The following is a 12,226-nucleotide window of genomic DNA, read 5'->3' as shown; positions in this document are numbered from 1 at the left end:
AAATTTATCTTTGCGCTTGGGGCAATGTCGCAGCTAATGAGGTTCTAACCGAGGCACGTCTATTGCTGGTTGAAAACTATTTTCAAACCCCCTCCTAGGTCTAAGTTTGTCTTCGGCCTTCGAGAATTTCTGGAATTTTCAAAGCCCTACAATTTTCAGTTCAATTTTGTTTTTTTTTTTCAATTTATGGCATTATGTCTTTTTCTGACCTAGCTAGATATAGGGATCTTAGGGCTCGTAACTATAAAAGACATGAATATATGGTCTTTCGCATAAAACACAAGTGTTGTCTACTACAAGCTTGGATAGCATATTGTTATGCAAAACGAGACTCACTAAGTGGTAAACTGAGAAAAGAAAAAAGAGAAAAGAAGTTGCTGAAGCCATTGCTTAGAAATCCTCGGCAACACGAGTATTTGGTTATAGCACCTTTAAGTCACGATAGGGTTTTCTATCTCAGTTTTGTAGAACATCAAGCTTTTTGCAAGTTAGACAGTTTTCCATAGAAAAAATTTAAGTGGAACCTTTTAACTATGATCAAATAAAATAAACGTAAATATATATGTTTCAAGAACTTGGTTTTTAGACAATAGTTTCGATACAGAAGAAAGTAAGGATCGAATAAGACGAAGAAGAACCATTTCATATAATGTATACAAACGAAGTGATACATCTATTAACGTGAAACTGAAGATGTTGGGGAAGAAGAGTATAGATAGGGTCTTACTTAAGAAAACAGAATGGTAACAAATATAACAAAAATAGGACGTCTTGTTCCTCTCATTAGTGTGTTTCCGTAGAAGTAGGTTTAGCCTTAGGTTTCTTGACGATCATAACGGAGCAATGTGCGTGATGAGCTAAATAATCACTCACACTCCCCAAAAACACCCTCTTGACAGCTCCATAACCATGGCTACCAAGGACAATAACACATGCATGATGTCTCTCCACGGCTTCCAACATAATATTCCTTGGATCTCCTTCAATCACCTCCAAAGACGAGATCTCAACGGACTTAGCCGAGCACACTTCGGAGCACTTCTTCTTAACCAATTCTGCGGTCTTGTTTAAATCTTGTTCCACCATTGGTATAATATCCACCGTTCCAGGACCAGCAACACCGAGGAAGGAGGTCGCTGTTGGTCGTCCGTGAACAACGACAAGTTTGAATCGTGGGTTGGCCTTGAAAGGTATGAAAAAGAGATCAAGAGCCGTCTCGAGTGCATGGTAGCTATGGGCTGAATCATCTACTCCTACGACCACCACACGCTCACTTCCACTAGCCATTTTTGATTCTCTTTAGCTTTCTTGATTTGCTTTGTGATTGTAGAGTTGATGGAAAGTGATCTCTATTTGAATGAGAAGTGAGCGGCTATGATGTGGTCGAGCGTTGTTTGTGGAACCGATAGTCACGCAAGGTCTCTTGTTACTAAAAAGGGTCGGTTTAAATACTTAACTTTCTGTTAAAGAAAAATTTAAATAGTCATGAGGTGTGCTTAGCTTTCCCGATTATATCGGTCTATTAAATTTTAAAGAGTTTGACCGAGGTGTTTTTATTTTGTTTGGGGTTTCGTTGGTTTTATATGAATAAACAAACCAAAGTTGGAGAGAGCTTAATTAAATTAAATACCTATAAATTTTTTTCTTCATTTCATATCAATATTCTTAACGGCCTTAGGGAAAGCGGGTTTTATACAAAAAGATCTTTGTAGTTTTCCAACATATATAATACTAGATCATGACCCGCACATACGTGCAGGGTTTCTTATTTTAAGAAAATGTGTTGTAATAAACTTTTTGTAAATATAAAATATTTTGTTGTTTTTTTTTGGTGAGTGAAAATATTTTGTTGTTTGGTGATATATATTGTTGTATATATATTATAATCTACACAGAAAAATATAAAATGCTATTTATAATGTTTATGACACAATAGCTAATGTTGTGACTTGTGAACCATAGGTCAAATTTTGGAGTTAGAAATTGAAGAGTAAATTAGGAAAAAAATCTTATTAGATAAAAATATAATATAGGTTAGATTGATGTAAAGAAATTTATTTTATATAGTATTTATAACACAATCTTAGATTAATTGTGAGATAATCAACTACGTGGATGTATGCATAATATTTATAGGAAATAGATTGTACATGAAATTAGGTTTTAATTTGTGGATGATGACAAAAAATACTAATCTTAATTGCATATTTTCAATTTATGATGACGAAAATATTAAAAAAAAAAAAATCTAAAAATTCCTATGATCCTTATGCATTATCGCAAAAATATGGTGATTTTGATTGTTCAAATACAATTAATGAGCTGTTAAAAAAATTCTATTAATGTTCTTTCCAGAAAAGAAGCTATTCAAATTTAATAGAAAAATAAGAATATTGGTGTGAATGAATATTTTCTCATTTTGAAGTATTTGCATTGAAAATTTAAACATTGTACTAAAATTATATATATATATTTTTCTTTGTCATCCACACATTAATTAATAAATAATTCCTTGATTGGTTGCCCAATTAGGAGGAGTAGAGTTTACAAAAGTAACTTCAGAAAATAAAAGTCTAGAAGAACGGGCTAAGTAGTCCGCTTGAACATTACATAAACGAGAAATAAGAGAAAGCGAGAAGAAAGGGAAAGAGAGACGGAGAAAACCAAACTCATCTAGAAGATTGGAGAAAGCAGGCCATTCATCTGGTGAGTGTATCATCGAGACTAACTCCGAGCAGTCTGATTCAAACACCTGACAATCGATCCCTCTTGAAAGGATATTCTTCATAGCCCAAATTAAAGCTTCCATCTCCGAGTGAAGAGGGGAGGGACACCTCCGAAGGCACTTTGCACCGAGCAGTATCGTTTGATCATTTCCTTGAAAACACCACCATCCTATACCCATTGTTGGATCTGAATTTTTCCAAGAACCATCAATCCGACATCTTATAGATTGAGCCGGTCGTTCCAAAGTTTCCGTAGTAGAACTAGTTTCGATCGGATCCAACTGAGCTTCTTCCCACATTAATTTTTCACTCAAAGCATGATTTAAAATATCTCTGGGTTCAGATTGTAATCCCTTGAAAACCTTTTTATTCCTATCTTTCCAGATGAACCACAAAATCCAAGCATAACTGAAAGTTTTTTTTTCCCCATCTAGATTAGATGGTAACCTCCAATAAAGATAATCTAGATTTGAGAATTCCGAGGTTAGAGGAAAACTACCTATTGCCGTAGGTATATCTGATAATTCCCATATTTTCTGAGAATGAGTGCACTCAAATAAAGCATGATTTATTGTTTCCTCTGCCATCTCACACCTTTTACAGAGAAAATCACATTGGATCCCTCGATGTGCTAATTTTGAAGTAACTGCTAGAGATCCCGTAGCAATTTGCCATAAGAAATGTTTTAGTTCTGGAGGGGCTTTGACTTTCCAAGCTTGTGCTTGTAAATTCTTATAATTCGGGCCCCATTCGATCGTTTCTGTCATCTCTCTAGCAACCCGATAGCCTGATTTTACTGTATATCTTCCCGATCTTGTATGATGCCGGATAAGCCTATCTGGCTTATAAACTTTGCTAATAGCCAATCCCCTAATAAACTGAATATCCACTGGATCCAAAAATTCTTGTAAAATAGGAAGATGCCATTCTTTAGTAACCGGATTAATTAAATGGTTAACCATCAAACTTGGAAGTAATGTTTTTCCTCTTCCATTTGCGGGCCGTGGGTTAAAATTATATTTTAATGTTGTTTGAAAAAATAAAATAATCGAATTTAGAAGAATATATATTCTAAAAGCTTGTAACAATTTGAGACGTAATAAAATAATTTACTTGATTTGATATATTAATTTATTTGGCTCTAAATAAAATAATTTGGAGATATAGTAACTATTATAATACGTTTTAAAAATATATATTTTTATATAATTCACATTTAGTTTAGTGATATATATTTAAAATAATGAAAACTACCCATTTCTAAAAAATATATTTCAAAATTTATATCATTTAAATTCTAATTAAAATGTAAAATAATTTAATCTATACTCAAAATATTATCTAGATATTTAGAATCTAAAATCCAAAATTATTTGTTGAATAGGTTATATTTTTAAGGATGGAAGTATTTAGTTTTGATTATATATGACAAATATGATAAATATTTTTTCATATTTGGAAAATAAAATATTAAAATCGTCTTTTTCATGTGTACTACTAATCATAATTAAATGTATTAAAATTTAAATAAATGATAATTTGTTACATTAAATTAGATTACCGGAAATATCTAATAATATATTACCAAAACAATATACAATTTAGAGATGTGCCTTTAGTCAAGCGGTTAAGTCTATTTGACTCCGCCTTCTCCACCGGAGTTCGACTCCAGTAAGTCGCGTTATCCCGCGTAGTAGGGATTGGCTATGGATCGAGCCTTGTCGATCCAATGATGTCAAAAAAATTAAGACAATATACAATTTCGAATCAAATAACTTGATTTATTATGGAATCTTCTATAAACTATTTCCTAAATTATTGGGCAGTTATTATTTTATTGATTTATTTTCGATTATTTAAAAAATGTTTTTTTTTGTTTGTTCAAATTTTAAAAAATCAATGGCATTTTATGTAATATTCTACAACTTAAAGGTTTTTTTATTATTTAGTGATTCCCAATTAATAGTATAGATATATGAAAGATATAATATCAATATTTTTGTTTTTTTAGAAATTAATACTCTACCAAAAGATTTTCACATCAAAGCGTAGAGGAATCAACATTTGCAATTTACGAATGTTCTCATCTATACTCATCTAAATATTCTGGCAATCACAGCTTTAGTGATATTGATTGAATTTTTTTGTAATCCCCATAAAATACAATATTTCACACTTTATTCACCAAACACAAATCAAATAATCCAAACTTACTTTAGTTTCTAGAAGATTTCTCAAATAGCACGCCTTCTTCTATATATAGACAGTACTCGTTTATCTTTTTCCTCCTTTGTAATTTTCACACTCATGATCTCATCTATTACTCGATATATATTGCACACAAGTTGCGCTATATATATATATATATATACACCCACAATTTACATAAACTATCAAGAACAAATAAAACAAAGTACCACCACAAAACTAACATGGCAAAGCTCATTCTCATCCTCGCGGCACAAATCATCCTCCTCGGCGCAACTGTTACTTCTGCCGGAAAAAATGGTGAAGAGTTTGCAAGAACAATAAACCGAAAACACCTCGGCCAAAAAAGAGAAACTCACACATATCCGTGTTTATTGGCACGACATTTTAAGTGGTCGAAACCCAAGTTCCATCAGGATCCAACAACCGGTGTCGAAATACTCAGCTTCCTCATTCTTCGGATCAATCACCATAATAGACAACGCTTTAACATCAATTAACTCGACTGTGGTGGGCCAAGCCCAAGGGATGTACGCCGGAGCAGCTCAAAAGGAATTAGGGTTCTTGATGGCAATGAACTTTGCTTTTAAGACTGGTAAGTATAATGGGAGTACCATCACGATTCTTGGTCGTAATACGGTGTTATCCAAGGTTAGGGAGATGCCAGTGCCCAGTGGTTGGAGGCAGTGGAATGTTCCGGTTCGCTAGAGGTTATGTCGAGGCTCGGACCAAATGGTTTGATATTAAGACGGGTGACGCTACTGTTGAGTATAAGTGTTATAATATCTTGCATTATTGATGGTGCTTAATTTAATGATTGTTTTTGTTTTCGTCATTAATTTTTCTATTATTTTTAATTAATCACTATGTGAACTACCGGTTACCGTCTAATGCGCTAATTATTTTTGTTACGTGTTAGTAACGTTTAATATATCGTTAGGCGCTAGTCGGAGGTTCGAGGTGGACCTAGCGCCTAGCGAAAAAATAGGAGATTAAACGGAATTTAATCGGGATTAGTTTTTCGATTAATTTTAATATTTCTAGTGTTATGATACAAAAATATTTTAAACTTTATCAATAATTTTGCAAAATTACTTCATATCAAATCGACATCCATCCTAAATACCTATTCAAAATACAAATTAAAGTTCCAACATGATATTCAAAAAATAGTATGGTCTTGATCTTGAGTCTTGAGACACAAAAAAATAGTGATTATGAGAGAGCAAAGTTGACTAGGATTTCAATTTGAGTTATGTTCTGCAACATGTTCGATCCTTTGAGAGAGAAGAAGCACTAAACCAACAAATCTAAAACCAACCAGTTATTAATTGAACGAAGCCATTGTGGAGGAGTTTGGAGTGAAGGGTGTCAAACCTTTGTGGAGTTACTCTGTACCCAATAGGATTATGTTCACAACAAAGGAAAAGACTCCTCTTGTTCTTATTGCTAGTGAGGTTGGACTTTTGTACTATATAAAGCCCCTTAGAGAAAACAAGGGTCCTAACGTGTTTGTGAAGTTTGAGGATAGTAATGAAAGATCTATATGTGGGGAAGAGATGAACCAAGAAAGAGTGGTGATACACGTGGAGGTAGTTCTAAACGAAAGAGTGATTATAATTATCAGTGCCGGTCCAAAGTTATATGATGCCTAAAGCAAACTAAAAAGTTGTTGCCCCAATTTTTTTTTTTTTTTTTGCATAACAGAAAAACATAATTATTTGAAACTTAATGTTAACATGAGTTAAAAAAAAAAGTCTTGAAAGTTAAAACCAAAAACATAAAAGACAGAAGGATCATTGTTTAAAAAAATTAAAAATTAAAAATAATAATTTAATATTAATCAATCTAATATAGTTGTTTAGTAAAAAAAAGATTTAGCAAAATAGGTTTAAAAAAAAATTAAATTGTTTAGTAGATAATTTAATGTTAATCAATCTAATATAATAATAAAAAATGAAATTGAAATTAGAAAACTGAAATAATGGAGCAGATTTAAAATGAAATAAAAAATAAGAAAACTATTCGGTTTTGAAAAAAATGGGAAAGGTCTCGAACCCTGGTTGGAAGGTGGAGCAGAAGACTCTCAACCACTACACTACTGGGCACTTACAATTTTGATGTCCCTAAACATATTTATAAACTTTGCTGCCTAAAGCATTGGCTTGTTGGGCTTTAGCCATGGGCCGGCCCTGATAATTATGATACAGAAAGTGGTTCAAAAAATGGTGAGACATTTGTTGGAGGAATATCTTATGCGGGTTTAAAAACTCTTATTGTTATGTTGACTCCTGCAGATGAAGATTTCATGATTGAATTGGAAGAAGCCGAAGCAAATATAGGAAGTAGATTTTTGGCAAAACATAACATCCTACATCGACAATTAGAGAATGAGTCCATGGAGATGTTTGATTATAAATATGCTTTTCCATTCTCATTTGAGTGTCTCCAAGTAATAACGAAGTTGAAGCCCAATCTTTAGTGGATTTATGCCCAAAATTCAGTGTGACTTTTGCTAAATCGGCGAATTTCAACGTTTAAATCACTAATTAACCGATAAATCGTTTAAACGATTAATGAGTGCAATAAGGGCTAAATCGCGACGGTAAGCCTCCGACAAGTGCCTAGACGACCGATTAATCGGCTAGGTGTCCGATTTTTTGAACGGGGCTGTTAGAGAGAGATGAAACGTACATTGATAAATGATATAATGAATGTTTCTTGTTCTATACTTCCTTCCTCCTTATGATTTTTTTTTTGTTTTCTCTGTTTCATCGATGAGGAAGCTCTATTTTTATTTTATTTTTTTGGTGGGATGAAGCTCTATCTTTATTAAGATCAAGAAAATATTAACCTTAAAGAAAAACAAATAATGGAGGATATTTGAATTACTATTGGAAAATGTTTTTAAGTGAAAATAAATTGATTGTTTTTCAAAAAAAAAAAAAAAAAGTGAAAATAAATTGATTTAAACAATAAGTATTAAATATTTATATATGTGAAAATTTATTCATGAAATCCATGGATTTTTTTTTTTTTAAGAAAAAATGTTTAATTTTCTATCTTATAAATTCTCTTTTAATATTATGAGATTGAAGAAAAAGGAGAATTTGTATTTTAGAAAAAAAAAAACCAAGAGATTTAGGATAAAACCCAAAAATTGAAACGAGTTCTGAGGTTTGGTTCTAGACTTCTAGTTTCAACTTTCAGTTATCCACACACACATATTACATATACACAAAGCCTTCCCTGAGTTTGGCGACGTTAGTCTTCTTCCTTCCTTCCTTCCTTCTCAATCTTTGTTTCGCCGATAGCGTGGAAATGAGCTCTGAGAGATAGAAGCGACAGAGAGAAAATCGAAGAAGATGTCGTCTTTCTTCAAATCCTTTGCGGGTAATCCCAGGGAAGCTGCTGCAATGGCGATGGTTCAATCCTCATCTTACAGAGTATGTGAATGTAAATTTGATTACTTTGAATCCATGTTCTCTGTTTACTGTATATGTTTTGAGTACTGAGAAAGTGATAGACTTGCTAATCAAGTTCGATTTCTAGAACACATTTGTCTCCGAATCGGATTCTTATTATCAATGCAATGGCAATTTCGATTTGTGGGTTTCGTTAAAGTAGTTTGCTTTTGTGTTATAGTTTGTGTTCTTAAGGTTTTACTATTGCACACCAGTTGTTCGATAGAATTTCAGAGGCTTCTGGGTTGACTTTTATCCATTGCTTATATCTTCGAATAATAAAACTGTGTTAATTTTATAGAAAAAATGAAATCGCAAGTAGTTTACTTGAGTTCTGACTTAGAGCCCTCATTAATCAAACTAATTCTGTTTCTAGGCTCTGTTATTTCATAGAAAAATGTGTTTTCTAAGGAACTTGCTTGGGGAAAACTACTTCACCTATATCATTCGGTAGAAGTTCTTGTGTCTTGCTGGAAATTTGCGTGGAAATAGTTTTTGAGATGTGGTTTGTCTTCGTTCAGGTATTGTCAGGTAGAAGTTGTTCAAATTTAAGGAGGAATACGCCGTTGGATTCATTTCTTGCCAAGGGAAGGTCTCCTGTCAAGGCTTTTTCATTCTTATATGTCTCAGGGTATTCAACTGAGCCAAACAATGAGTTTGGTCATTCATCAAAGCGAAGGTCTCGTGGGCCTGTTATGGCGGCAAAGAAAGCATCCGAAGGTTCGCATCCCATTTCTTGCACTTCTTTCCTAATACTGTTATGCAATGTGGCACTCATTTACCATTATGTTGGTTAGGGGAAAAGCAAGAAGATGGGAAGTACAAGCAAACGGTTGATTTGCCAAAGACAGGTTTTGGTATGAGAGCGAATTCTTTGACAAGGGAACCTGAACTCCAGAAGTTGTGGGACGAGAACCAGGTCTTCAAGAGAGTTTCTGATAATAACAATGGAGTGAGTTTCTCAAAACTATCTTACGCCAACTTTGCTTTGAGAAACTTGTGTCTGATACTTAGTTAGAATTTCAGGGGAGTTTCATTCTTCATGATGGTCCTCCTTATGCCAATGGTGATCTGCATATGGGTCATGCTCTTAACAAGATACTGAAGGATATCATTAATCGCTATAAGGTATTTATTCCTTACTTGGACATCCATTTACTCTCCTTATGGCTTCTTTATTTTTCCTTATGCCCAATAGAGGAGTTCCTTCTCATCAAACTGTCTGCTTCTTCATGTAGCTGCTCCAAAACTATAAAGTTCAGTACGTTCCTGGGTGGGATTGCCATGGCCTTCCAATTGAGTTGAAAGGTAAGTACACAATAGGTTTGGACCTTTGAGTCATTAGAAACAGAAAGTAACTGTCCTTTTGTTATTTTCCAGTTTGTTACTTGCCTGAGTAATTTGGCTGTAATCGTAACATTTCAGTTCTGCAGTCCCTGGATCAGGAAGTAAGAAAGGAACTTACACCATTAAAATTAAGGGCAAAGGCGGCGAAATTTGCAAAAGCAACAGTCAAAACACAAATGGAATCATTTAAGGTGGCTACCAAGCTTTGTTTTCATATCTGATATCGTGTTTTGAATGCATCAGTCATTGTTTGGTATTCCATTGACATAGTACTTGGTGTTTACAGCGGTTTGGTGTATGGGCAGACTGGAACAATCCTTATCTAACTCTTGATCCGGAATATGAAGCAGCCCAGGTAATGGTCTCACCTCCCACATTATGTACTGGATTAAATACCATGTAGGAGATGATTATTATTAGAGTTCTTCAAAGCCTGATAAAATCAACATATCTAGTTATCGTATATTGTAGATTGAAGTATTTGGCCAGATGGCCTTGAAAGGGTACATCTATAGAGGTAGGAAACCAGTTCACTGGAGCCCTTCATCTCGGACTGCTCTTGCAGAAGCTGAATTAGAGGTAAATTTGAATCCCGTTTTCATATCAATACTCTTAAGAGTAATAATAATATTATGGCAGCTCAGAGCAAAACTAAGTCAGCTAAAATCATACCAGTCTTCCTATTCCTTTTCTTACTTCCGTAGATATTTTACCATAATGCGATCTGGTGTCCATTAGACCGAGAGTAATTCTTTATCTATCCTCAATGAACCCTGATTTAATGTTGTTATCTATTCCTGTTCTTAATGCATTCCGCTTTCACACTTTACCTAGTTATCTGATATCAGTCCTACCTGTATCTGCTTTTATGTGTAGTATCCGGAGGGTCATATTTCCAAAAGCATATATGCTATTTTCAAAGTGGTTGGCGGAGCGAAAACAAGCCTTTTAGATGAGTTTGTCCCTAATATATGCTTGGCAGTATGGACAACTACACCTTGGACTATGCCAGCCAATGCTGGTAAGGGGTTATATTAGTATATGTTTCTCTCAGCTGTCAAATTGCATCCTAGTTTACTTTTATACGTTCTTTCTCACATCTCTTTTCCACTTAGTTGCAAGGATAAATACTTATTTTGTCTCGTTTTCTATATCTGAATGCTATATAAGCAAATTTAGTGACTCTTCTTCCTTTCTTTCTTGTCTAACTTTCAGCTGTCGCGGTGAATGCAAAGCTTCAGTACTCTGTTGTGGAAGTGCAGTCATTCTCAGAAGATGAATCTGCTGTGACAGGCAATAAAAAGAAAATGCCTGGGAAGGTTCTAAAGAATCAACAAAAGCTTTTCGTGATTGTAGCGACCGACCTTGTGCCAGCATTAGAAGCGAAATGGGGTGTCAAGCTTATCATAAGTAAAACATTCCTTGGTTCAGATCTTGAAAACTGCAGGTTACATTTTAAGTTAGAGAATAAAAGAAATTTCAGTTTTGCATATGATGCTATAAATTGAACCCCTTAGTTTATGGTGTGTCATCATGGTTGTAGGTACACACATCCAATTGACAACAGGGACTGTCCAGTCGTTATAGGGGGTGATTACATAACTACGGAATCTGGAACAGGGTTGGTTCACACTGCCCCTGGTCATGGTCAGGAGGATTATGCAACCGGCCTGAAGTATGGGCTGCCTCTTATCTCTCCGGTGGATGATGAAGGAAAGTTCACTGAAGAAGCTGGAAGGTTTAGAGGGCTCTCCGTCCTTGGAGAAGGGAATAGTGCTGTTGTCAGTTACCTGGATGAAAATATGTCTCTGGTCATGGAAGAATCTTATGGTGAGTTTGCTTCAGATGCTTACTGAGGAACCATTTGAGCAAGCATGTGCTTCAGAGTGTCATGATTTAATTTCCTTCTTTTTCATGCAGCTCATAAATACCCATATGATTGGCGAACTAAGAAACCTACGATATTTAGAGCGACTGAGCAGTGGTTTGCATCAGTTGAAGGGTTTCGCACGGCCACAATGGATGCAATCAACAATGTAAAATGGGTACCAGATCAGGTACCTAGTTGAATACATACTGAGTTTATAAGTTGATATTTTTTCTTGAGTATGCGGGTTAAAAGTATCATGTGTAAATGTTAGCTGTGAAAGGCGACTCATAGCACATGAACTACATGCTCTGATCCACCTTGCTGTGTGATTTTCTCAATGTTAAGATGATATCATACTGCTTGACTTAGTGTCTTTCCTTATATCATCTTTTTTAAGAGATGCATATGTATTGTTTGGAGTTTATATCTTTTGGCAATTGTCATTCAGGCGGTAAACAGAATATCTGCCATGACTTCCAGTCGATCTGATTGGTGCATCTCGAGACAAAGGACATGGGGGGTCCCTATTCCTGCCTTTTATCATGTTAAGACAAAAGAACCCCTCATGAATGAAGAGACAATTAACCATGTTAAATGTAAGGGCCTATAAG

General features: G+C 34.6%; 4 protein-coding genes across 4 annotated transcripts in view; 3 read left to right on the top strand and 1 right to left on the bottom strand.

Moving 5' to 3' along the window:
- The window catches only part of LOC9300025 (isoleucine--tRNA ligase, chloroplastic/mitochondrial), a 6,321-nt gene extending 6,223 nt beyond the window's left edge, over nt 1-98 (top strand). The window contains exon 21 of the mRNA XM_021015751.1: nt 34-98. Coding sequence (XP_020871410.1) covers nt 34-98 — 65 coding nt within the window. The remainder of the gene's footprint in view (nt 1-33) is intronic.
- Nucleotides 99-622: 524 nt separating this feature from the next.
- Nucleotides 623-1,347, bottom strand: LOC110230817 (universal stress protein PHOS34). Its single transcript, XM_021034845.1, has one exon. It carries the CDS (start codon nt 1,285-1,287, stop codon nt 784-786), a length of 504 nt encoding a protein of 167 aa, XP_020890504.1. The 5' UTR covers nt 1,288-1,347; the 3' UTR covers nt 623-783.
- A 3,750-nt stretch (nt 1,348-5,097) lies between these two features.
- Nucleotides 5,098-5,733, top strand: LOC110230816 (dirigent protein 3). Its single transcript, XM_021034835.1, is given in 3 exon segments — nt 5,098-5,274; nt 5,276-5,603; nt 5,605-5,733. Coding segments are annotated over 3 exon segments (573 nt in total). The 5' UTR covers nt 5,098-5,158.
- A 2,396-nt stretch (nt 5,734-8,129) lies between these two features.
- On the top strand, nt 8,130-12,225 carry LOC110225776 (isoleucine--tRNA ligase, chloroplastic/mitochondrial-like). Its single transcript, XM_021015750.1, has 13 exons — nt 8,130-8,380; nt 8,920-9,118; nt 9,196-9,350; nt 9,425-9,526; nt 9,637-9,706; nt 9,824-9,936; nt 10,032-10,100; nt 10,217-10,324; nt 10,622-10,766; nt 10,961-11,192; nt 11,289-11,575; nt 11,666-11,802; nt 12,064-12,225. Exons 1-13 carry the CDS (start codon nt 8,300-8,302, stop codon nt 12,223-12,225), a joined length of 1,860 nt encoding a protein of 619 aa, XP_020871409.1. The 5' UTR covers nt 8,130-8,299.
- Nucleotide 12,226: the final 1 nt, after the last annotated feature.

The sequence above is a fragment of the Arabidopsis lyrata genome, assembly GCF_000004255.2.
Source record: "Arabidopsis lyrata subsp. lyrata unplaced genomic scaffold ARALYscaffold_8, whole genome shotgun sequence".
Lineage (NCBI taxonomy): Eukaryota > Viridiplantae > Streptophyta > Magnoliopsida > Brassicales > Brassicaceae > Arabidopsis > Arabidopsis lyrata.
The sequence above is the reverse complement of the archived record's forward strand: the minus strand, read 5'-3'. Positions and strand labels throughout refer to the sequence as shown.